The 26,027-nt window shown below is 45.1% G+C and overlaps 2 protein-coding genes and 1 long non-coding RNA gene across 7 annotated transcripts; 1 reads left to right on the top strand and 2 right to left on the bottom strand.

The window, feature by feature from the left end:
* Positions 1-1,102: 1,102 nt before the first annotated feature.
* ciroz (ciliated left-right organizer protein containing ZP-N domains) lies at positions 1,103-18,662 on the bottom strand. Of its 3 annotated transcripts, none has more exons than XM_023793689.2 (11): positions 16,772-18,662; positions 16,513-16,595; positions 15,998-16,099; positions 15,628-15,752; positions 10,062-10,205; positions 9,734-9,772; positions 9,163-9,300; positions 8,274-8,358; positions 7,562-7,758; positions 5,780-5,903; positions 1,103-2,701 (listed from the first exon to the last, which is right to left on the bottom strand). In XM_023793689.2, the coding sequence occupies exons 1-11, from the start codon at positions 16,807-16,809 to the stop codon at positions 1,623-1,625; spliced, it is 2,154 nt and encodes a 717-aa protein (XP_023649457.2). In that variant the 5' UTR covers positions 16,810-18,662; the 3' UTR covers positions 1,103-1,622. The 3 variants fall into 3 exon arrangements, with proteins under 3 accessions (XP_023649457.2, XP_072569457.1, XP_023649456.2); XM_072713356.1 differs by having other exon boundaries at positions 15,998-16,050; XM_023793688.2 differs by lacking the exon at positions 16,772-18,662 and having other exon boundaries at positions 16,513-16,698.
* On the bottom strand, positions 11,169-14,354 carry LOC140591849 (uncharacterized). Its single transcript, XR_011992133.1, has 2 exons — positions 12,582-14,354; positions 11,169-11,538 (listed from the first exon to the last, which is right to left on the bottom strand). It is a non-coding gene; the product is annotated as an uncharacterized lncRNA (long non-coding RNA).
* A 119-nt stretch (positions 18,663-18,781) lies between the features above and the next one.
* Positions 18,782-24,912, top strand: tardbpa (TAR DNA binding protein a). Of its 3 annotated transcripts, XR_011992132.1 has the most exons (7): positions 18,786-19,479; positions 20,337-20,500; positions 20,958-21,098; positions 21,845-22,015; positions 22,267-22,351; positions 23,269-23,415; positions 24,273-24,912. XR_011992132.1 is itself a non-coding variant. In XM_072713357.1 (6 exons), exons 1-6 carry the CDS (start codon positions 19,239-19,241, stop codon positions 23,361-23,363), a joined length of 897 nt encoding a protein of 298 aa, XP_072569458.1. In that variant the 5' UTR covers positions 18,786-19,238; the 3' UTR covers positions 23,364-23,761. The 3 variants fall into 3 exon arrangements, 2 of the variants coding, with proteins under 2 accessions (XP_023649459.1, XP_072569458.1); XM_072713357.1 differs by lacking the exon at positions 24,273-24,912 and having other exon boundaries at positions 23,269-23,761; XM_023793691.2 differs by lacking the exon at positions 24,273-24,912 and having other exon boundaries at positions 18,782-19,479; positions 22,267-23,761.
* Positions 24,913-26,027: the final 1,115 nt, after the last annotated feature.

The following is a 26,027-nucleotide window of genomic DNA, read 5'->3' as shown; positions in this document are numbered from 1 at the left end:
TATTTAAATCATTTACTTCCATTTACTTGTGAGCAATCTCAGCTGAGAAGTTTCAGCTCCAAGGTGCAAAATAAATAATTTGCTTATCTTACACATAATTGCTGCTTTTCAAATTCCTTCTTATGAAAATTAAAAACACGTACTCAATTCATTGAAAAAAATCGCACATTTGAAAATGACAAAAAGACGTGAGCGACAGCGCCCTCATCTGTCAAACTGACGAAACAGAACCATGCAGCTTGTCTTTTACGCAAACACGCGGATAGTTTTGCATTTTCTAAAACAAAATATAACTCTTGGAGGTATTGGTTGGCGGCTAAACATTCGTATTTTATATTTAAGTAAGGGCTGCTTAGTTGGTTAAAATAGGGGGTAAATTTGAACAAACATTCCGTTTACCGTTTGGTTGCCCCTTACCTGTACACATTGGCGTTCAACATTAGCTTTAATTTCACTTTGGCTGGAAACACATGCAAAGCAACTGGCGTGAAAAATATTCTGGAGGATCTGTATTTGTATCATCCTGGCAATGTCACAACACCGGGCATTTTGACGAGCGGAACTGAACCGCCCGTTATCTATAGTCCTCTGAGATGGTCGAGGAGCAGAACCGACACTATTGTAATCTGAGCCACATTGGTAAAACATTTTGTGGCATTTTCCTGTAAAATGCCCAGCTGTTCAAATGGGTAGATTGTAATCAAATGTACTGTAAGTCTGTCGTGCAACTGAATAATTCACCAGCAGTAAGACCATTACTTGTTTGGGTCTGATTCTAATCACCGTCCATATGTGAAGAATCGTTGCAGCAGGCAATATTTCAGCATGCAGATCCGTCCCGGGCCTTCACAGCCCAGAACATTACGGTGATTGAGTGCTGAGCTCTTTTGCGGCAACTTCGGCTCTTTAGCGGGGTCAGGAAGGGAAGCGGAGCGGCGCGGATCTCGCCGATGATTAACTATCTCCGGTAAAAAGCTCCAAATCAGTCAGACATGAAAAGGTACGCAATCTCACCGTACGGCCCTCTCCTCTCCATTTAACCTTTGGTTTAAACAGTGTATATATCTTTTAGAGAAGAAATAGAAAGTGGTCTTTCATGTGGTAACATTTTTGAAAGATGGCTTGTTTATTTATTTGCTTGTTTGCGAATAACTCGTTTAAACCCACGTACGGAGACAGCAGACAGCACAGTAGTTAAACGCCCGGACTTGTGACAAGAACATTAAAGTTTTAAATGTTTGGCTGCTGTAAAAATCGTCACTTCAATGGTGTCAGTAAAACACTTAAATAAAAACTAAACAAACTGGTAAAGCTGTAAGCCATATACAAGGGCTATTCAATTACTCTGCTGAAGGGCTGAGCTCAGACAGCCTACCAGTCCTCATTACATCATTAAGGGATCAGAAAGTCAGTTAAATGGATTCAGAGACAAAAGGTGTTTTGGTGCTCTGCCGAAAGGAAGACTTCTTTTAGCGAGCCTTTCCGAGTAATTAAATAGCTGCGCTTTGTGATTTTAAGTGAAAAAATAATGTTGCATATATAGAGTAGAATGTAACACGGCTGAGAGTCTGTGACGGGAGACTGTATTTTGTGGGGGGGCTTAGCATGAACGTGGACACAGTTTAGGCCCCCATGATGGGATGAGCTGAACTTCCGTTTGGCTGGGAGGCTGGATTAAGCAGTGTGGCGTCGGATGGCTGCAGCCCTCTGCGCAGTGGACTGACTGAATCCACAAAACTGTTCGTATCTGGGATGGGGTCTGGGAACACGCCAGTGGGCCTCGTGGTGCCTTCAGGAAGGCCGTCAGAGTTTGGGGGCGCTGACATAACCTCGCTGGGTGTGAGCTGTGAGGCAGCAGAGGGTGAGGGGGGGTGTGATAGGGTGACAGCTGAGGCAGTTTCTGGAGTCAGAAGGTCAGAATTTGGAGGCAGCTGACTGTGGGGCTGCAGTGTGGAGGACATGTTACCCAGCTGGGCCTCTGCTGTGCTGCTCGGCCCCGAGACAGAACTGCGGGTGAAGGGCGCACCAGAGGGCTGCCACTCGTCTATCTTCTCCACAGTGTTAATTCCCGGTCCTGAGCCTGGGTGTCTCCCTGAAGACCCCCCTTCCTCCATAGGCTCGCTGGTCCCGGCCCACCAAGTCAGCAGGCTGTCTGGAGTCTCTGTGGGGGTCACACCAGAGCCATCTGTGAACTCTGACCCCGAGCCGGTGCCAGTTGTGATGCGTGCCGGTTGCTCTGTCTGCTCTGCCCGAGAGTGCCCTCTGGTGGCTGGGGGGTCTCCAACAGGAAGCAGGGGTCCACCGGATAAGAGGAATTCAGGATCGAGCTTCAGGAAGGTTTTTGGGTGGACCTGTGTGGGGACTGGGGACCTCTGCGTGCCAGCAGGTGGAGCTGTGCCGGGGACATCGGGGACGGATGACAGACGGGTCACATTCCAAAGGGTTTCTGGGGTGACCAAGTTCACATTCAGGGTGTTTTCGGGTGTCTTGGATGTGCTCATGCCTGGTTCAGATAAAGGTGGTGCCATGCTAGTTAAGGGCTCTTGGGCTTCACTCTCCGAATTCGGCTGGCTGGAGCTCATAGCTGTGCTGCTGGCAGATGGCATTTTTGGGGTGCTGCCAGCAGAGGGCGTGGTTGTGTGCAGGTCACTCACTGAATCTATCTTTCTATCTGCCAGTGATACGGATGACGAGGCGGATTCTGAAAAAGTAACGTTCAATACATTATGCACACAGACACAACAATGACATAAAACCCTAGTAGGAAAAGTAGGACAAGCAGAGAAATGTTTTATCTCATTTATGGTCTGTCTGATCATAAGTTTTCATTAAATCATTTATCCAATCAGGTTCACTGTCATCCACAATCTATTTCCAGAAGTGCAGAGGACAAAGCAAGCTGCACTCTGGGAGGGAGGCTGGTGTGTCGCCACATTTGTCCTCCTGATTAAGCACTAAACTCTAGGAAGATCTGGATAACAGCAAATACTGTATGTAAAGGCTAAAATGTACTTATGGGATGGCCTAAATTTCTCTGATTTAAGGTCCCCCAAAATGGGCTCCTGCTTTCATTCTTCTGTGCAAAATACATCTAAATAAATGTTGTAAACCTCTAAATGAAGCAATTCTAGCCATCAACAATGTAATTAATGAATTTAACAAACTTTCACTGACAAAACGTTGAATTCAACATATATAAAATACCAGTCTGAAGTTAACCCTCCCAAAAAAGTAAAATGTTTTATTTGTAAGCTTTCTGAAATTAAGCCTTCATCCCAAAAGATATGAATTCAATTTAGAGTAAATTACTGTTGTAGAGGAGGGAGTGTAAGTTTCCAGTTATGCTATGTTTGATTCCTGAAATAATTTACACAGCAAAGTGATGGAAAGACGAGGGTAATTAAAAATATGTTAAATTAATTCTACTGAAATGTAAATATTTGCGCCGTCGTATGACTTAGTTGTAGTCAATCTCTTTTATTACATTAGGGGCATTTCAGATGAATCATGGGAAACTGATACACGGAGTAAAAAAAACACACACATGGGAGAGATAAGAGTAATGAGGGTGGCAGGGGGTCAAAGGAGGAAGGAGAAGATAATCCTTTCATTAGCACTTTATACGAAGCATATATCTCTCACATACTTTCTTTTAGCAAAGCTATTTTGTTGCCTAGCTGATACATATTAGCTGTCCTGATCGTACAGCCGCAGCAGATCACTCTGAAAGCACTTTCCTGATCGTACAGCCGCAGCAGATCACTCTGGAAGCACTTTCCTGATCGTACAGCCGCAGCAGTTCACTCTGAAAGCACTTTCCTGATCGTACAGCCTCAGCAGTTCACTCTGAAAGCACTTTCCTGATCGTACAGCCGCAGCAGTTCACTCTGAAAGCACTTTCCTGATCGTACATCCGCAGCAGTTAACTCTGAAAGCACTTTCCTGATCGTACAGCCGCAGCAGATCACTCTGGAAGCACTTTCCTGATCGTACAGCCGCAGCAGATCACTCTGGAAGCACTTTCCTGATCGTACAGCCGCAGCAGATCACTCTGGAAGCACTTTCCTGATCGTACAGCCGCAGCAGTTCACTCTGAAAGCACTTTCCTGATCGTACAGCCGCAGCAGTTCACTCTGAAAGCACTTTCCTGATCGTACAGCCGCAGCAGATCACTCTGAAAGCACTTTCCTGATCGTACAGCCGCAGCAGTTCACTCTGAAAGCACTTTCCTGATCGTACAGCCGCAGCAGTTCACTCTGAAAGCACTTTCCTGATCGTACAGCCACAGCAGTTCACTCTGAAAGCACTTTCCTGATCGTACAGCCTCAGCAGATCACTCTGGAAGCACTTTCCTGATCGTACAGCCGCAGCAGTTCACTCTGGAAGCACTTTCCTGATCGTACAGCCGCAGCAGTTCACTCTGGAAGCACTTTCCTGATCGTACAGCCGCAGCAGTTCACTCTGGAAGCACTTTCCTGATCGTACAGCCGCAGCAGTTCACTCTGGAAGCACTTTCCTGATCGTACAGCCGCAGCAGTTCACTCTGAAAGCACTTTCCTGATCGTACAGCCGCAGCAGATCACTCTGGAAGCACTTTCCTGATCGTACAGCCGCAGCAGTTCACTCTGAAAGCACTTTCCTGATCGTACAGCCTCAGCAGTTCACTCTGAAAGCACTTTCCTGATCGTACAGCCGCAGCAGTTCACTCTGAAAGCACTTTCCTGATCGTACAGCCGCAGCAGTTCACTCTGAAAGCACTTTCCTGATCGTACAGCCGCAGCAGATCACTCTGGAAGCACTTTCCTGATCGTACAGCCGCAGCAGATCACTCTGGAAGCACTTTCCTGATCGTACAGCCGCAGCAGATCACTCTGGAAGCACTTTCCTGATCGTACAGCCGCAGCAGTTCACTCTGAAAGCACTTTCCTGATCGTACAGCCGCAGCAGTTCACTCTGAAAGCACTTTCCTGATCGTACAGCCGCAGCAGATCACTCTGAAAGCACTTTCCTGATCGTACAGCCGCAGCAGTTCACTCTGAAAGCACTTTCCTGATCGTACAGCCGCAGCAGTTCACTCTGAAAGCACTTTCCTGATCGTACAGCCTCAGCAGATCACTCTGGAAGCACTTTCCTGATCGTACAGCCGCAGCAGTTCACTCTGGAAGCACTTTCCTGATCGTACAGCCGCAGCAGTTCACTCTGGAAGCACTTTCCTGATCGTACAGCCGCAGCAGTTCACTCTGGAAGCACTTTCCTGATCGTACAGCCGCAGCAGTTCACTCTGAAAGCACTTTCCTGATCGTACAGCCGCAGCAGTTCACTCTGAAAGCACCTTGTTCAGAGGTACAGCAGCTGATCCATCCTTGGGCTCCATGCCAATGGTCACAGAAGCTTTTTTTTTTTAATACTTAATTTCCCCTTATAGCCAGATCATAGATTCTTCCCTCCGGTCCTACAATCATGTGCCCCGAAGGTTTGGCGGTTGTGCTGTTAACAGTGAGGGATCACAGGCTGAGATTCTTGCTGCATAACTACGGCTACTGTGCCAGGCTGTAAGCTGGTGGCACACAGTCACCGCCTGAACCAGAAAGCTGACTGGAGGTGACTCATTCCAGCTGCAGCTAAGACATGCACTCCGCCCCTCTCCCAGTCCACAGCAGTAGTTAGGAAGTGCAGTACTGCCTCCTAGTGGTGTGTGATGGTGTGTGCAGGACACAAAACATCAAAACAATACAATGCACTTAATGTCTTAATGAATCCACAGAAAAAACTCACATACCTCTGCAAGGTAAAAAGTTCTCCAGGCTCCAATACAGTCTGTGCGGTGTCTCTTTGAACGTTATTACAGCGTCCAGCCTGAAGAAAGGCTGCACCAGGCTGCCTCCTACTGATCCTGGACAGTTCTGACAGCGAGAAAGATATTATTTACATGTTTCTGCTGTAACATTACAGACCATGTAAGAAATGCATTTGATTCAAGAAGCTTTCAAAGACCTTCTTTGTGATTTAAAAGGGCTCACATGTCTGTTATTGTACCCTGTGTTATTGTATATATTGTGTACATACTGTTCTCATAATGCTATTATTCCTCTGCATTGTTGTATGTTGTTTAAGTCCACAGGGAGGCACATAAGCTTGTACTTATTGTACTTGTACAAATGACACTGCTGCTCCTTGCCTGAGCCTTGGGCTGCTTCCTTTGCGCCCTTGAATGCTGTATTATCGTCTGTGTGCCATTCCTCTCTGTTTCTGTTGCATGCATTAAAGTACATGACTTGACACTCACTCACAGTGCTGCTCGCTGCCCCCCCGGTTACTGAAGGCAGCAAGGCAGCTGGATCTCATAAAGCCTCCTACGCTGCTTTAATCAAACTCATTATTTTAATACAATGTCAATTCAGCGTCTGTCCTGTGAGTCACTTAAAGCGGTTGTGACCTGCCCACACACCCCCACTGGCTCCCAAAGGAGAACACTGCCCCCTGGCTGCATCACGCACTCTGCACCCAAGTGTAATGGTTTCTCTGGTAGACAACAGCCCACATTTGCTGAATCTTATTTTAAGAGCACGATGGCTGTACCAATCCTGCACTCCCGCATCGGTATTCTATCTTTTGCAACTGTCACAAAGCCATTCCTCCGTCCCACTCTACTTCCTCACACCTCGCCTCTGTGTGTGTGTGTGTGTGTGTGTGTGTGTGTGTGTGTGTGTGTGTGTGAAGGTAGCAGACGCGAATAAATGATCACTGGTGAATACATTTCTGACTGCACTGAGCCTATTAAATGTTCCACATTTATGTTCACATGTCATTTGCAAATCCAGAGCAACCTCCACTCGGCGCGTCAATTAACAAAACACAGGTGGCATTCAATGCTAACTCACAGGACATGTCAAACCCATATGTGCTGAATCTCACTTTTGAGGCCTTACTTGCAATCCTCAGTCTCTGACAGAACAGCTGCTTTGCCCTGTATAAACTCTCTTGGGGCTTCTTTCACCACTGGTGGCACCATATGAAATTTTGGTCGTGGCAGGATATCAAAATACCATCTTTTAAAAGTGACACAGCTTAGAAAAAGCTTTTTTTGTTGTCACAAGCTTTTTCTCCATAAATTGTTTTCCAAGAATCTAACTGAATCAAAAAACATTTACTTCTCTGTGTGTATCTAAAGATCCTTTGATCTTCCATAAACATTCATCCAGTACAGGTTCATGTTGAGCCTGGAGCCTGTCCCAGAGGGGGCAGGGCACACGGCCGGAGACACCCTGGACAGGACACGCCCCAAACGCCAGTTTCTCTCACTGCATGTTTCTGGACTGCTGGAGGAGACTGAGGAATGCAGTGAAAACAAATACAGCACTGGAAGAACATGGAAGTTGTGGGATTTTGAACCACAAACTGCGGACATGTGGCTGCTACATAAAAAGGCAGCTTAGATTAAGTGGCAGCGTGGAGCTTTTTGTGCATTTTGGCTAAAGGTCCTTGCTGGTCAGTCCAATTTATCCCTGCTGTTCCTGAAGGGAAGCAGGTTAAGATGTAGGAGGTGAATGACAGCACCCACCCTGGTTGTGGTGATGCGGGAGGTGTTGACGGTGAGCTGCACATAGTCGCTTCCCTCGGACACGGTGAAGGCGTCGGTCTGGCTGACGGACACGCCGCTCAGCGTCAGGCTCTCCCTGTCCAACCAGCCCCGCTTCACCAGACCCATCCGCCGCTTGAGGATGTGCAGCACAGCCAGGTGCTCGGCCGAACTGGATACTGACGTGACGGGGGGACAAAGACGTTCAAACACATGGTCATTCTGTTCCGTTCCACGCCCAGGTCTCCCTCTCCCAGGATTACTCTGTACTCAAGGGCCAATTCAGATTCAGGAGTCAATGCTCAGCAAGTCAATGCTCAGTGAGTCAATGCTCAGCGAGTCAATGCTCAGGAGTCTCATGCCCCTTAAAGGGAAAGACACACATTGTTTACGGAGAAGGGCATGGGACCAAAAGGCTGCTGTCTCATGTCCTTTAAAGGGGAAGGTGCATTTTGGTTAAAGGGATGGATTTGGGACTAAAAAGGGTGCCCCTTAAAGGCAAATGCTGCTGTAAACTGTCACTGTTTCAGAAACTACCCACTTGCCATGATCTGACATGACCTGCGCTTTGCTCAGTGGGCTATCGCTGCATAGGAGATAGTTACAGTACAGAAAAAAAGCATGATATATAATCTGGTCTGTGGTAAAAACAACAAAATGATAGTCTTTGAGTGTAAGAAGCCGTGCAGCTTACCACTGGGACAGACAGCCTCCATGCTGTATGAGTAATGACCGCTGACCAGCCGGAGAGACAGGAATTCCCCCAATCGTTCCATTTCCTGTGGCGCATGGTCCATCTGTTCATTTCCCCTGTAGTCAGGCTTTGTTCAAATGCTACTGCCTGTAAGTCCTTTTATCTGCATATTTTTACTGAAGTGATTCAGGTCTGGCACCTGAAACTACACCAGCAAGGTTTCTGTCTGACCTTTAACTTCATAGCGCCGCCTCCTAGCTTTCGTAACACCAGGCCGTTAGCCTTCGTAGCGCCTGCCTTTAGCTTTCGTAGCGCCTGCCCTTAGCTTTCGTAGCGCCGGCCGTTAGCCTTCGTAGCGCCTGCCCTTAGCTTTCGTAGCGCCTGCCCATAGCTTTCGTAGCGCCTGCCCTTAGCTTTCGTAGCGCCTGCCCTTAGCTTTCGTAGCGCCGGCCGTTAGCCTTCGTAGCGCCTGCCCTTAGCTTTCGTAGCGCCTGCCCATAGCTTTCGTAGCGCCTGCCCTTAGCTTTCGTAGCGCCGGCCGTTAGCTTTCGTAGCGCCGGCCGTTAGCCTTCGTAAAGGGCAGTAATGGAAATGGTTGCTGGTTCAGATCCCAGGCAGGATCATACTGCTCTGTCCTTTTGTTATATGTTATATGAAGAACTATGTAATAATAACATGTAAACACAAACCACATTTGAGGTGTAGGAAAGACATCTGCATATTAATGACAATATTTTACAAATAACAGTTCCACCCCCGCACTGGTTTGCTCCAAAGCCTCATTCTGCCCCCCTTCTCCCGTCCCCACTGCTTTTACCTACATTAATGTATCTAGTGATAATAACCTATTTTAATATGTGAATCATTTGTTTCACACGGAATGACATACCGTATCGCCGGTCAGTATTTCGCTTCTCCTGCCCTGTACGGTGATATTGGCACCGTGAATCTCCACGTTCAGGCTGATCAGGCTGGCGTCTTCCAGAGCTACCACCAGCTTGCCTCTCAGTGCCAGAGACCAGGGGAGCTACAACGACACATCAGTCAGCCGAGCGCGCTAACGGCCGCTTATACTGCAGGTACCACACAGTCAGCCGAGCACGCTAACGGCCGCTTATACTGCAGGTACCACACAGTCAGCCGAGCGCGCTAACGGCCGCTTATTCTGCAGCTACCACACAGTCAGCCGAGCGCGCTAACGGCCGCTTATACTGCAGGTACCACACAGTCAGCCGAGCGCGCTAACGGCCGCTTATACTGCAGGTACCACACAGTCAGCCGAGCGCGCTAACGGCCGCTTATACTGCAGGTACCACACAATTAGCTTTTTCCTGAACCTGAACATGTTACTTTGCCAAGAAGTTGTTATTCTTACTTGCCTTGCACAACAAAGACCATTTAAATTGCTGAGCACTGAATGCCTTAATGAACCAGGTTAAAAAATGGTCTGTGGGCCGTACCTGGTTACTCCAGTTGTCGGTGGGCACTTGTCTCGTTACCTGAAACAGATATGAAAATAAATTACCGTGAAAGTTGCATTTTCTTTAAACCTTGAACATGCTTCTGTTCATTTGCATTTCCTATATCATCTTGTCTTATGCTGGGTCACAGATATGTTGGGAGCCCTTCCTGGAAGCTACAGGCACAAGGCAGGAATAACCCAGGATGGGACGCCAACCCATCGCAGGGCACACACACCCAATTTGGGAACTCCAATTAACCTTAATATATTTTTGGATTGTGGGGGGAAACCAGACAATGGCACGAAAACACGTTGGCTTAACTCACCTCTATAAAGTCAGGGTCGCAATGAATGTGCTCACCACTGGGAGGCGCTGTCACAAGAGGACATTTCATAACGAAGCCGTTAGACCAGCCTCCAAATCGGCTCGTTCTCTTCATCAGATTCAGTGATATTATGTAGTTGCCTTGCTGAAACCCAAGATTTTTAAAAACAATTACAATATATAAAATATGTGAATGATTTCTGCACAGAGCAGTCACACATTGATTTAAATTAGCCAATAATAGATCAGTAGATGAGAATAGATCATCTGGTGTAGCAGGTACTAATCTAGCAGCAGAGAGGCTACAATGGGATCGTGATTTAATCAGCGACTAGGCTGATACCTGGCAGATGAAATTTAACATAGATAAATGTAAAGTAATCCATGCAGGGAGCAGAAATATACAGATATTTTATTGGTTCCACTGAAATCAAGGTAGCTGATTATGAGAAAGACCTCAGTGTGTATGTTGATGCTTCCATGTCCCACTCTCGCCAGTGTGGGGAAGCAATTAAACCCAGATAGCAAAATTCTTTTGGGCCAGATCTGGCCCACACTATTCATTTTCCTTTGGCCCAGATACCGCAAAGAATGACGGCCCTGTGACGGCCCAGACCTGGATTTTCTTATTTGGGCCATAACAGGCCCAGTGACGGCCCAGACATGGTTCTTCCTGATTTGGGCCATAACAGGCCCAGTGACGGCCCAGACATGGTTCTTCCTGATTTGGGCCATAACAGGCCCAGTGACGGCCCAGACATGGTTCTTCCTGATTTGGGCCATAACAGGCCCAGTGACGGCCCAGACATGGATTTTCTGATTTGGGCCATAACAGGCCCAGTGATGGCCCAGACATGGTTCTTCCTGATTTGGGCCATAACAGGCCCAGTGACGGCCCAGACATGGATTTTCTGATTTGGGCCATAACAGGCCCAGTGATGGCCCAGACATGGTTCTACCTGATTTGGGCTACAACAGGCCCAGTGACGGCCCAGACATGGATTTTCTGATTTGGGCCATAACAGGCCCAGTGATGGCCCAGACATGGTTCTACCTGATTTGGGCTATAACAGGCCCAGTGACATCATAAAGCACAATGGATACACAATTGATATCAATAAAGTTTATTTTTACTTTTACTATAAACAACATATAAATGCTTTTCAACAAACCACTGATTGATATTTAATTACACTTTACTTTGTAACATCAACAGACAGATGAGGCGTTTAAAGCACTTCACAACATACAAAATATCTAAGAACACGGCCCTGTAAAACTGGTTAATAAAATGTGAAATTTGGGTGGTCAAAAACACACACAAAAAAATCCAAATACAAAACAAGTAAATACATCACAAACAATGGAATTAAGTGTCATTTGCCCTTTTTGCATGTTCCTTCATTCCTCCATCCCTGTCAGGTGCCAACTGAAGCCATCTTTGAATGTTTTTCTCTGCCTCCTGGTCCGTTGCACTCCTAGTTAAGGAATTTTGCAGCCACAACACACAACACAAAACTATTAATGCCACCTGCTTCTAAGACATAGAACATAAATCATACCATCAAGATCAAGACAGCACCCAACATTTATAGTATAAAACAATTCCAAAACACATACAGTAGTACACAAATAAGGAGATATGAATCATTATGTCCATGACAGAATATCATGAACAAGTAAACAATATTTAAACAGGGTTGTTAATTTCACCATTTAATTCACAACACGTCAAAGTTGTATGCATATATGTATGCAATCTGAAATGTAATATCTGTTCTGATCTGACATAAAAAACACTCATTGCTGAACTGTAACTGTCCAGAAGGCTGCTACATCCAATACTGCACAGAATATATGATTGTTCCATATGAATTTCATCCCTGTTTTTTTTTTACTGTGACTTTAATATGACACACAACTTTACCAACTTATGATCATGCATAACTGATAAATCTGTCGATTGATCAATTAGACGCATATATATATGTGCATTTAATTCCTAGTGATGGAAATATATCCTTATATATATATATAAGGATATATTTCCATCACTAGGAATTAAATGCACAAAGTCGTAAATTGGAACTTGCGGTGCTCATTTTTAACCAAACAAGTTTCAGATATCACCAGCAACAAAGGAGCAGTGGACTGAAGTGACATGTTCCCCATGAAAAGAAAAAAATAGAAGGTGCAGGTTTGGATTAGCTGTGGCGCGAGCTTTATCACTTCTCAGACAGAGAAATGTCGTTTGGCGTGGGAGATTGTTGTGTTAAATGCGTGTGTCCCACACACAATACGTGAGACTTGAGAGCTCTGCAGATGTAATCTAACGTTAAACATCTGATTTAAACTCGAGAGCCCTGTATTTAATATTATGTCAAGGCGTGTGACTTGTTTGAACCGACTTTTTAAAATGAACGATCATTCCCAACATACCGTTCCGACAGAATCTTAAGCTAAAATCTCTGACTAAAAAGGTTAAATGGAACTTTAAAAGTAACTGAAATATTTCACTTACCACAATTCGCTCGTTATTATTCAAACTGAATCAGCCATCTAAAGTCGATCGACGCCGTCAACAGCCTCAAAGTCCGGTGAAGTTGCAGTGACGTCTAAAGGACATTGATTGGTCTAAACTGAAACGTTAACGCCCACTTATTTCAGGATTGGTTGTTCAGCGTAGATGATCAAATACCGAACGGTCAATAGAAAAGCCCTATACACAAAGTATTCCAAACGGGTTTATATTTTTAAAAGACAAGATTTTAGAGAAGATAAATTAATGTTTTCATTTGTTTTTACTTTTCATTTTTTAAGTAAACATGTCAGATGAAAAATAATGATTGACGATATACCGTAGTTAACAAAAAATATCCAATAAGTTTTAATGGTTTTCCAATGTTAAACAAAAAAATTATCATATCAGTGGGACTGTACTATGTCAACAGCTGGTGCTTGGAGTCTTTTTGTATGTCAGCCATTGGCCCTTTATTGTGTTTCTCATGATCTTTAGTATAGGCTTTATCCCAAACAGACAGTGGTTATGATATAATAGAGAGCAGAGCCTTCAGCCACAATTTTATGCCAGATGAGGGTCAGGTATGGGACAAAGCATTACCAATGCTCGAACAGACCCAGGTGACATCTTGCAGATTTACATATACAACATAATGAAATGAGAACCTCATATATATTGCCTTAGAAAAGGTGCAACGAGAATGATTCCTGGTCTTAGAGGAATGTCTTATGAGGAGAGGTTAGCGGAAGTGAATCTGTTTAGCCTTGAGCAAAGGAGACTAAGGGGGGATATGATTCAGGTCTATAAGATTCTAACGGGTCTGGATGCTGTTCAGCCAAATGACTATTTCAGTATTAGTCTAAATATTAGAACTCGTGGCCATAATGGAAATTAGCGGGAGAACATGTTAAAACAAATTTGAGGAAGCCCTTCTTTACACAGCGTGTAGTTAGAGTATGGAATATTCTTCCTGCTAGTGTAACGGAAGCTAAAACCATGGGTTCCTTTAAATCCGAGCTAGATAAGATTTTAACAACTCTGAGCTATTAGTTAAGTTCTCCCCAAACGAGCTTGATGGGCCGAATGGCCTCCTCTCGTTTGTAAATTTCTTATGTTCTTATAGACTAAGACCAGGGGTCACCTTTTTGAAACTGGGAGCTACTTCACGGGTACTGAGCCTTACGAAGGGCTACCAGTTTGATACATTTTTCTTAAATCATGTATAATAAACGCGTTTTAAATGCTTTCTTTTAGATATTGCCATTTTCAAATCTATATAAATGCAAATGTGATTAAAGAAGAATATCAACAGGATAAAATTAAATTTTAGACGCCATGCTCAATGGTGAGTTGTGCTATTTTTAGAACAGTCACCGTGGGCAACTCATGTGGTCCTTGGGGGCGCCCTGGTGCCCACGGGCACCATGTTGGTGACCCCTCCTATAGACTGTAGTCAGAATGATCTTCCATGTTAAGACTAGTTCTGGTTCGAATTTTTTTGAGAATATTTATCTGACATCAGGCCAGAATTTTACGCCAGGTGAGGGCTAGGTAGGACACAAATCATGTTACCAATGCTGAAATGGATGACTGTCAGCCAAAGTCGTCCGACACGCAAAATGCCGACTGTCAGCCAGAATCGTTCGCCGCGCTCAGAACGGTTCTGGCCCAGATTAAAAATGCCGACAGTCAGCCAGAAACGCTCGCCGCGCTCAGAACGGTTCTGGCCCAGATTAAAAATGCCGACAGTCAGCCAGAAACGCTCGCCGCGCTCAGAACGGTTCTGGGCCAGATTAAAAATGCCGACAGTCAGCCAGAAACGCTCGCCGCGCTCAGAACGGTTCTGGCCCAGATTAAAAATGCCGACAGTCAGCCAGAAACGCTCGCCGCGCTCAGAACGGTTCTGGCCCAGATTAAAAATGCCGACTGTCAGCCAGAATCGTTCGCCGCGCTCAGAACGGTTCTGGCCCAGATTAAAAATGCCGACAGTCAGCCAGAAACGCTCGCCGCGCTCAGAACGGTTCTGGCCCAGATTAAAAATGCCGACAGTCAGCCAGAAACGCTCGCCGTGCTCAGAACGGTTCTGGCCCAGATTAAAAATGCCGACAGTCAGCCAGAATCGCTCGCCGTGCTCAGAATGGTTCTGGCCCAGATTAAAAATGCCGACAGTCAGCCAGAATCGTCGCCGTGCTAGGCCCACAATCGGCCCGCAATTTTTTACCGTTGCTGACAGTGAACCGAATGTGCCACAACTCAGCGAGAATCGGCTCACATGTGCTTGCTAACTGGGCAGCAGTGCCGGCTTGACGCCAGATCTGGGCCAGACCTGTCTTCTATGTGCCTGGGCCACATAGACCAGACCTGGCCCATATCTGGTTGACATACCACTTGCCATGCCAGAACTCAGCCAGCAATGCCGGCTTGACGCCAGATCTGGGCCAGACCTGTCTGCTATGTGGGAAAAGGCCAATAGGATGTTGGGTTACATCTCTAGGTGTGTGGATTTTAAGTCAAGGGAGGTGATGTTACATTTATATAATTCCCTGGTAAGACCCCACCTAGAATATTGTGTGCAGGTTTGGCTACCATACCTAAAGAAGGACATTGCTGCCTTAGAAAAGGTGCGATGGAGGGCTACGAGAATGATTCCTGGTCTTAGAGGAATATCTCATGAGGAGAGGTTAGCTGAGCTGAATCTGTTCAGCCTCGAGCAAAGGAGATTAAGGGGGGACATTATCCAGGTATATAAGATTCTAACAGGTCTGGATGCTGTTCAGTCAAATGGCTACTTTAATATTAGTTTAAATACTAGAACTTGTGGTCATAGGTGGAAATTAGCGGGAGAACATTTTATTTTATTTATTTATTTTTTGCAACAATTGTGGGAGAACATTTTAAACTGGCCTCCTCTTATTTGTAAATTTCTTATGTTCTTATATCAATATGGTCGAACATTAAAGTCAAAATAACTACTGACGTACTTTGTTACACCAACATGTCATTAAAAACAGAGTGATGTTTGTGGACTCGTGCGGCGACAGCGTACCTCTAACTGCACGAAACAGCCACTGTAGAGGACCCTGAAGACATAGTTCCTGTCTGCGTCTCTGTGCAGCGAGAATCCGCAGGCAGATAACTTGAAGTTCAAATGTTCCAGGGACGCAAGGCTGACTGGATGAAATGGAGACAATACTAGTAATTTGAGAGAATAGGAAATTCACATTTTTTAATTATTCAAATATATTTCATTATTAAATGCAATGAAATATATAAAGGTAACAGGAAGGTTAGGTTGCAAGTTCCAGTTTTTAAATAGCTGTAATCTTAATTTAAAATCTATGATTGTAGGAGGAAAAGTTGCAAAAACAATGTGATCGTCCCTCCATCACGTGATGTGAAGATGATGTAATCCTCACCTGGAATCCTCAGCGCTCCGGAGAGCCAGAGCCGCAGCCCTTCGATCTTCATCCTGTGGACCCACAACTCCATGTACTCCGAGAAGCACTCCACGTCTCCTTCTGGGGCAAAACACTACTTGTGTCCATCCCGTGAACCTCACAACCAAGGCTGGACTGGGCTTAAAAATCGACCTTGAACTTTTTTCTAACCCGGCCCCCGCGAAATAGCCAGTCCAGGTCTGCTCCCAGCCAGCACCTTCTACAGTTAGATGCTCTACACGCATCATTCGGCGCTCTGTCGGTGCTGTACAGTTAGGGAATCTTACCTGCAGCAGTACGCAATTTGAGATATGCCAGGTTTCAAAGGTCCAAATTCAAACAGCTCAAACCATTCTTAAGGTTTAGTATTACAGCATGAGTTTTACGCGCTTAACATAAGGCACGATTGAAGAACATACAGAATATCTCACGAATTTTATGACATGGAAACTTCGTTTAAAATCACATAACTGGGAGACTGAGGAATTCTGTACCTGTAATGCTTGGTGAAGGATCTTGTATCCATGCTCTTTCCTGAACCCTCACTGAACGTCCTCTAGCGGCAAGCACAAATACCCTGCAAGAATAAGGCGAACTGTACAATTTGTGTGACAACATTATATATAGGCCTACGAAGAAATTTGAGGACAGTACCATCAATTAAAATTAAGTTAGTATTGCAATAAATATCTCGGCAGAAAAAAATGTATTTATATATATATATATGAAAGAAATAAATATTAAAATACTTACACGAATGCAATGATAATGCCTATTATTTTTAAACCCATGGCGCTGACTTCTGAGAGCAGGTTAATTTTTCAGGATACAGTGAGGCAGGTGGATATACCCTATTTATAGGAGACGCGTGCCAACCAGCTGTGTTTGCCTGCGAATATCTCGACCAAGTGTAAAGGAAGTGAGTGTACAATATTACAGTGCATGAGAGAGTTTCCATAAAACTGAGAAGCCCCAGGTAAAGGATTTCATTGTTTTACGACGATCTGGGATTGTGGTGTCAGAAAGGAAGACGGGCTACGGATCGTACACCCACTTGTGGTTCAAGTTTTTATTTGTACCGTACACAATCATACACTCTTCGTCTATGTAGTAAAATATATAGTTGTCTTAAAATGACCATTATAGGGTAGCAAACTTCATTCACATACTTAAAACATGACTGTTCTTTACACCACAATATTGGTAAATACAGAATGAGGCTTACAGTGTTAAGCCCACCCCCTTGTTTTGCACGGTTCTGTGTTTCGCACCTTTTTTATAATTAAAGTAAATCTCCTTCTTCCTCGATTGCTCTCTGCGTGTAACACTGTGGTCCTGGGGAACGTTATATCGGGCACGGTTTATTTCTATATGGGTTGTTTAACAGCAAAGACGGCTTGCCTGATGAGTCACACTATCATAGCACATTAAGTACCAAACATGTGTTCCCCTGTCTGTGCTCCTATGCGCTCTCCGTGACCATGTACTGAACAAATTGCTGGATGGAAGTATGGACAACAGCCTGATTTAAACCTGCAAACCTTAGTTCAGTTATCCCTTTACCTCACCCCCTGCTGATAATTCAGATATATTACAGAACAACAATTCTTTGTGTCAGTATGTCAGAAGCAAGTTAGCAACCATTTGCGTCGTTAGATCCGATCAATCAGGGTTATAAACCCGAGCATTTCCGCACTAAAAAGGGAGGAGGGCCTGTCTGCGGATGGAAAAAGGAGGTGTTATGGCAAATCAACACCAAAGACTGAGTAACAGTACGGAACTTAATATGCAGCACAGCGACGAAAAAGCTGGAAGTTGCCCGCACCCGGATGAAAAGTTCCGCTTTTAAAAACCTGTCTAGCCTTCTTGACTCTTTCAAGAGGAAAACTCAAGGTAAACCGGTATTCAGTTAAGTTCAAATATAGGCTTGCTGTGTTGACAAGAGCATAAGAAACAGTACTGCCTAAGCACACCAGGGACCATAAACAGCACAGCCAGCGCAGTGATAGTTATGATGAGCTGCTGCAGTCTGCTGAAGCAAGATCCACTGGAGAAATGGTATATCATCTGGGATGGATATTTTATTATGATAATGTACCGTACAATTTGTATATTCGTAGTCCTAAAGGTGAGATGTGAGAAATTATTTTGATTAAATGATAATCTGATGATAAATTGTACTAGTGATATTTAATAGTCAATGGCTAAATGCCTTAGTTTCCTTGAACATTATATGGGTGTTGATAATTACTTCTGTGTCTGAAAAGCCCAGGCAAAATGGACTTTTCAGTGGCCAAAAACGCCCTTGATGTTCTTTTTGAACAGTCAAATAAGTTGTCTTGCTTCGTGCGGTGATACTTTAACAGTATTTGATAAAATATTATGATTAAAATAGCATAACTTATAATTAATAATTAACGCTTTTCTCTCGTTTTATGCACCGGGCAGTAATAATATTCACGTCCTCGCGCTCTTGAATTCTATTGATCGGGTAAAATCACGTGACTCACACGTCGCATGTGCTATGTAGGCAAAACCATCTCATATATTCTAAATACACCGGACAGAAACGCAGATCTTTTAGTGTTCACCGAGGAATGTTAAAAATTCAACATTTTAAATAAGTCAATACTTAAAAATCCATCCTACGGCACCCGCCAATTCAATTTCTTCGCAGTTTTACTTTCCATGTTGCCCTTCTTGTCCTTATGTAATGAGACAACCCGACTTGATGATGTAATTCCCCTCAGTGACGCCAGGGAAGCCATTTTGTTTGGGAGCTTTGCACGGGAAAGCTAGGATATTGTGTTTGTTTTTCTCCCCGTTTTGCAGTTACACGTTATAAGTTTAAGTTAACACTGAAAATTTAATCAAGGTCGTTTCTCCGGCTAAATACGTAGTTTGTTTGGTAATAACTACGTAAAACACGAAACTTAGAGCATAAAATAACCATTCATTCCCCGTGTTCGGTTTGACGGCCTTTGATGGCCGACCGCTCTAGCTGCGTTTTCATAAATAGTGTCGTCCGGGGCGCCATCGCTGTATGAGTGTTTTATCGAAGTGTCGTCAGCACTGATCACTGTCCGACGCACGTTAGGCAAAGATCGCTAGATTGTTTTGTAGTATTTCGCCGACCGCGATTGCCTGCTAGCTGGTTAGTATCTTCTGCCGCGCTAGCCAGCCAGTCGCCAGCCGCTTAGTGCGAAGCAGCGCGAGTAAAATGTCCGAGATGTACATCCGCGTGGCCGAGGACGAGAATGAGGAGCCCATGGAGATCCCCTCGGAGGACGACGGCACCGTGCTGCTGTCCACAGTGGCCGCCCAGTTTCCCGGAGCATGCGGCCTCCGGTACCGCAGCCCCGTTTCTCAGTGTATGAGGGGTGTCCGTCTGGTCGAAGGCATTTTGCACGCCCCTGAGAACGACTGGGGCAACTTGGTGTATGTCGTCAACTACCCGAAAGGTACAGTGCAGTAGGGTTTGCCCGCCTGATTGAAAATCCCCGGTCGTTTGGCGATCGCCGGCACCGATGGCATCTTTTCGTTGAACAGATCGTTGTTTTGCATCAGAGAAGGAGGTGTTAGTGAATTCCTGTAAAAATTCTTAGTCAGACTGTTTGTTATGAGTATTGCCCGTTGCCAAGTGCACTCACTGTTTGAGAGCCGTGATCGTACCTTGTCTTGGAATAAAAGTCTGTGCCAACGGACAAGGGCCGATAAAATGTATTTAAAGAAGGGAGAGCAAAGTGAGACCTCGGCAGCAATGTGCGCATTTCTAAGTCAGGAAGCCCCTGCTTCTAAAATGCATTTCATCCTGTGCTGCGCTCTTATACACCACCAATATTACTGGCCCACGCTGACGTCACCTCCAAGTAAAATAATACCCATGCTTTCTGTTTTAAAGCGAGTTTGTTACCGTATATTAGAGACTAAGAACGTTTAATGTTAATATGCAAGAAATTGTGTTATGCATAGCAGTGATGCGGCATTGCAAAAAAAGCAGACTGCCAAGTCGATTATCTCCCTGTGCCCCTAAAGCACCGCACAGCTACATTCATTAGGAAGGTTACTGCTTGCGTGTCCACGAATTTAAATTATTCTAGCAAGTTATCTCGCCTCTACTATTATTCACAAACTAATGTGCTCATTTCATATAAATTTAGTTTCATATTAAATGCATGTAACCTTACAAAACAGCTGTTAGGCTAAAGCACAGAAGAGCACAGCTCCTGGGTTTCCTGGTTGTACAGTCTCAGATCCATTTCTCAAACCTGCCATTGGTAGGAATAAAAATTGAATAAAGTATTTCTTCAAACCACAGACAACAAAAGGAAAATGGAAGAGATAGATGCCGCCTCAGCAGTGAAGATAAAGCGTGGTGTGCAGAAGACGTCAGATCTGATCGTTTTGGGTCTGCCGTGGAAAACGTCTGAGCAGGACCTTAAAGACTACTTCAGCACCTTTGGAGAAGTTATCATGGTGCAGGTGGGTGAAACCATGAGAGTTTTGGTGAGAGAGCCACACATCAAAGGGGCTCTTTGGTTAATTTCCCAGATTGAGTCTAGTCTACGACTGTAGCAAGTGACGACAGGGGATTCTGTGACATTAAGTCCCATTTTGTCCAGGGTTGGGGAGTGGAAGTGTCTAAGAATATCCCTGCTTATTGGTTTAGCATATCTTCTTGGCCTGGAAAACAGCTGTGGGTCACTGCCCCCCCAGAATGAGTCTCTGTTCTTGTTTGTGCTTTGACCTGCTAGGTCACAGTCCAGGTATCTTGATGGCAGATTGAGCCCAGCTCATTAAGCAGTTGTATGCCTCCATCGTGCTTCCTGGTACGCAGTGGGACGTGGTTAGGTGTAAGGGCAAGTCAGGCAGCAGCAAGCAGCCTCAAGCCTCATATTCTGCACATTCGGTTCACGACATGAAGCTCCTCTTGTTGCAGGTGAAGAGAGACGCAAAGACTGGAAACTCCAAAGGCTTTGGCTTCGTGCGCTTCACAGATTACGAGACTCAGGTCAAAGTCATGTCCCAGCGGCACATGATCGACGGAAGATGGTGTGACTGTAAGCTCCCCAACTCCAAGGTATTTAGACCCTATGGGATATTTCCATGTTCTCCTTATCTCCATGTTCGCCATACTTGTTTTTAGCACCTTTCTAGAAACCAGCTTTGCCCACACTATGGATTGCTTACATTTGGCACATGCCAATATACAGTCATTTTAACTGAGACACATTGAAGTTTTCTGCTCTCCGGTCTTTGTTGTCTTTGTTTATTGTGAACTGCAAAGGCTTTTAGCTCTAGGGAGTTTCCCTCTCCTTATTTTTAAACTCCGTTTGGCTCTTTAAACTATTAGCTGAGTGCTTAATTTTTACAGGTTCTAAAGTTACATTGACTAAATGTGCAAAGTCCTGTTTTCATTACTTGGTGTTTTTCCCTTGGCCCTTTCTCACTGATTACCTGAATGATTTAAATAATGAAACAAATAAAACATGGCTTTGTTGTACCTGGGCTGCTTGTCCCAGGCTCTCAAAACAGCCTCAAAATTTCCTGTGGCACATAAGTATATGAGGTGAATGAATATATACATACATTTGGGTGTTTCAGTGAAAACTGCGTGAAATGCCTCTTAGCTAGAATGCTGATGATGTGACGTTCATAGTAATCTATGGAGAGTTTACTCCGTGCTGCATTCCTCGGTCGTTTATCCTGAATTGCATCGTCTTCCCCTGAAAGCCGATGTTGGTACGAGCCCACATTCCCTCCTGTGATCCGCCGCCTCTCCTGAGCAGGGTGCCTAACTTCGGTGTTTGTTTCTCCGTGTAACAGCAAGGCCCCGACGAGCCGATGAGGAGCAGGAAGGTGTTCGTCGGCCGCTGCACCGAGGACATGACCGCTGACGATCTCCGGCAGTTCTTCATGCAGTACGGGGAGGTCACCGACGTCTTCATCCCGAAGCCCTTCCGGGCTTTCGCCTTCGTCACGTTCGCGGATGACCAAGTAAGTGTGCGGCTCACATGTGTAAAGCTAACGGTTCTCATTTATGTAGATGGATTCAGGGAAAACTGATCTTGACAAAGATACGGAGAGATATTAGCTGTCATGCAGAGTTGTATTTAATAGTTTCTGTTTTAGTTTGTTGCTAGATGCGTAAAAGTACAGAACTGAGTGCAGTGAGAGCTGTAGTCATGCCAAAATGATGCACGCTCACTTACCACCCCCCCCCCCCCCGCCCCCCACCCCCCCCTTAGGTGGCCCAGTCCCTGTGTGGGGAGGACCTGATCATCAAAGGGGTCAGCGTACACATCTCCAACGCCGAGCCTAAGCACAACAATAGTAGGCAAATGATGGATCGGGGGGGGCGCTTCGGGGCCGGGGGGTTCGGGGGGCAGGGTTTCGGTGGCCGCGGGGGCCTGGGCAATAGCGGCGGTATGGGGAGTGGCAGCGGCGGCGGCGTGAACTTTGGGGCGCTGAGCCTGAACCCGGCCATGATGGCGGCTGCGCAGGCGGCTCTGCAGAGCAGCTGGGGGGTGATGGGGATGCTGGCCAGCCAGCAGGGTCAGTCTGCCGCCTCGGGGGGCGCCGCCCCCACCAGCCAGGGCTCCGGCGCCGCACGCGAGCAGAGCCAGGCCTTCGGCTCCGGGGGCGGGGCTAGCTACGGCGCCGGCTCAGCCGGGCTGTCCTGGGGGGCGGCGTCCAACTCGGGCTCCGCCGGCAGCGGGGGCTTCAACTCCAGCTTTGGCTCCAGCCTAGAGTCCAAGTCGTCTGGGTGGGCACTGTAGGCGGGTCGGGCAGCAGGCACGGGGCGTCTCCATACTTCGGTAAGTATTTCGGAAGAAATTTGTTCCTTGCAGTCATGCCTAATTTGTATCTAATCTGTATTTAAAGTATATTTTTCTTCATTTTTGGAAAAGACATGAATATGTGAACACGAGTTAATCTACACAAGATTTCTGTATAGAGTGGTTGAAGTGTCTTTCTTTTTGTGCGCGGGGTGTAGATCCCTGTCGCTTGTTTTTGTTCATAATCAGGTTCTGTACGCGTGCACCTCAAAGGGTGCTGATTGAGAAATGTGTGTGATCGCCGGTCATGGCCGACCTGCCCCACAAAGCCGCTCTCGCTACTGGTTTAACTGGGATTGGGAGACAAGCCTGGGTTGGATTTTTTTTTGTATGGCATTTGTTTGCAGTTTTTCTACTTTTTTTTTTTTTCTTCTTTTTACGGAAAAGCCTTCATTAAAATCTCTTCTGCAGTTCACCACCTCTTTTCCAATTTCCCGGGAAGAAGCCCGGCCTTGGCAGCCTTGTTCCAGCGGTCTCAGTATCAGTGCCCCTCGTCTCATGTCTAAATGCTTTGCCATCAAAGAACACAGCTTCACTCCGCATTCTCTATGCTGGACGGTGGGTGTTGCCCTTTTTATCCACTTTTTTTCATGGGGGGAGAGAGGAAAAAAGTCTGCACTGTATCGCAAAGTTGCGCTTTTGAAGAGAGTGGAGATTGAGGATGGATTGTTGGTGGGCCCGGAGTGAGAGACTTGAGTTTGAGCGAACGGAGAGAGGAAGAAATGAAAGCTCGTGTGGAAAGGACTGCTTGTGCGTTCGGAAAGCGGCGTGACATGCGAGAGGTGGGACGAACCTGTGCCTTTGGTGAGCGAGTGTGAACGCAAGCGGCATTTGCCAGTACGAGTGTCTTTTTCAGTTGCTTTTTTGTTTTTTTCCTTCTTCCCTGTAAGACTATGATAAAGGACATTTTTTCCTCTTCCTAATACTATACCATCATTAAAATAGCAAGAAAAGTAGTGGAATGTTTAGTGTTATGAATTTGTACCATTATTCTCTATATGACCTGATTGTGTCTGCTTTGTTCTCCCTGTTCATTGACCCTGTTGGTGTGCAAATGTGCTTTGATGCTGGTGGTGTCTGTTGAGGACACTAGAGGGCGCTAGTGCGGTGTGTGCGCGCCGGTGCAAATGAACTTTGTGTGGCTTGGTGTGTGGTGGGGCGGGGGGGCGGGGTGGGTGTTGGTGGGCTGGTAATGAAAGTTGAAGGATTCCAAACGAAAGATTGCTTTTGTTAAGTGTTGTTTTTTGCTTTTCTTTGAATGCATTGTACATTTTGCTAAAAGGGAATTCTCAAATAAAGCTAATTTGAATAGGTATTTGTCTATTTAATACTGACCTTTCAATTTTATCTTTTTGATTTTGTTAGTGTTTTAATTAATTGAAATGCACAAATGCTTATTTAATCCGCATATGTAGGGACCTCGGACTCCAGCCCAGGTTCACGTCTGAACGAAGTCAATTTTCCGGAGGCTGAAGATCGGAGGAGGTTCAGAGTTGGGGGGTCGCCGTCACTAGCTAATAGTGGGAGGGAGGCACAGCAGAAGGCCTTAAATGTGAAAAGAGACTTCTTCACCTCATTCTAACAAGATTCCCAAGAAATTTGGCCAGAGGTTTTAAATGGACTATTCTAAATTTGGCAGAGAGCTGATCGTCTGTCTAAAACCTGATTTATTTTTATTTTTGAATGAAAAAAACTACTCCGTGTTTCATAGACATGAGCTTGTTTGATGAAAGTACTTTGTAGCACTGAATCACCCTCTCGCTACTTTGCAGGTTACATCTGAAAGGTTTCTCTATGGTTGTTTTTCTTTTTCTTTTTTTTTCTTGTTTTCTGGGTTACTTAGATGCAGTTTCATTGATACACAATGGCTTTTCATGTGAATGTACTTGCTAAGGTTATTTGGTTATTTTTTTCCCCCCAATCAAGGCTTCCGGATGGATCCAGCTGTTTGAATATATTGTTTAGACTGGAAAAATTAAAACTTGCCACCAGAAATTAGTCATGTATCAAATATAATTTTCAGTTAAATGTAAAATAAACTGTTAAACTTTTCAATTGCTTATTTTATTTTAATCCCCTGTAATTTATCCAGTAGTACAGAATGCATGTCTCTTCTTTTTATTTCATTAATTAGGTCACCAGTTGACTGGTTAATTTCATAATTTGGTTTAAGCGTCTTAAGTGGAAATACCATTTGTTCCACCCGAGCATCTGTAGCTTTGTCACAAAGGGATATGATGACCTTGGTCTCTGGATCCTCTCAGGCAGAGTTTAAGGTACAGAGGAGACATCTCTTGTAGGTATTAATCATTTATTTTATGTATCTGCCTGTATGTTGGGCAAACACACCAGAATTTAACAGCCGTGGCTGATTCTTTGATTGTGCAACAGGCTGTGAAAATTGACATGCAGATTTGTGCTTAGATTTCAGAAGCTGAGGGAAATTCAGGTAACTAACTTTTTTCATCTGCAGCTTAATCCAGATTTGCCAAGTATAGATTCAGCGCTTGTAAGCTACCCTTGTTTCCTGTTCAGTAACTAGATATTTGGAAAATATAGAAAATGGAAGCCAGCCAAACTAACTAGCTGGACTGATGAATGTTCTGTCATGATGTTTAAACTGTCAGTGATAATGTGAATTTGCGTTGATATTTTTCATTCACATGGGTTTGCGGTTGGATGTTATCGCTGATGATAGACCAGCCAACAAACTATGCAAAACATTGTAATATGAGACGTGCAGTGTTACATTACATTAGTCTGCATATGGCCAGTGCCCACGTCAGATGAATGGACATGAAGGCACGTTCTCTCAATGCTGAATCCAGTAGCAAATTCCTGCCGTCTCCCAGCAACCTGCACTGTCAAAGGATACTTGGCATTTATTTACTGTAACCAAGGTAACTACGCCCAGTTTAGCCAATGCGCTTGGGACGTCCTCATGCCCTTTTTGCTGTAGCCTTTCAAAAGAACAGCTGAAGGAATTTAACATCCTATTTAGGAAATGACTCTGTGTGAACCAGGTGGCTGATAAATCATTTATCAGCATAGCAAGCTGAAGTAAGTCATACAAGGATCTAAATCAGGGGTCTCCAACTCCGGTCCTGGAGAGCTACTATCCAGTCGGTTTTCAATCCTACCCGGCTTCTGATGAGTCAGGCCTGTTCTCA

Source organism: Paramormyrops kingsleyae, chromosome 6 (assembly GCF_048594095.1).
Source record: "Paramormyrops kingsleyae isolate MSU_618 chromosome 6, PKINGS_0.4, whole genome shotgun sequence".
In the NCBI taxonomy this organism is placed as follows: Eukaryota; Metazoa; Chordata; class Actinopteri; order Osteoglossiformes; family Mormyridae; genus Paramormyrops; species Paramormyrops kingsleyae.
Note: the sequence above shows the minus strand (reverse complement) of the source record. Positions and strands in the feature narration are given on the sequence as shown.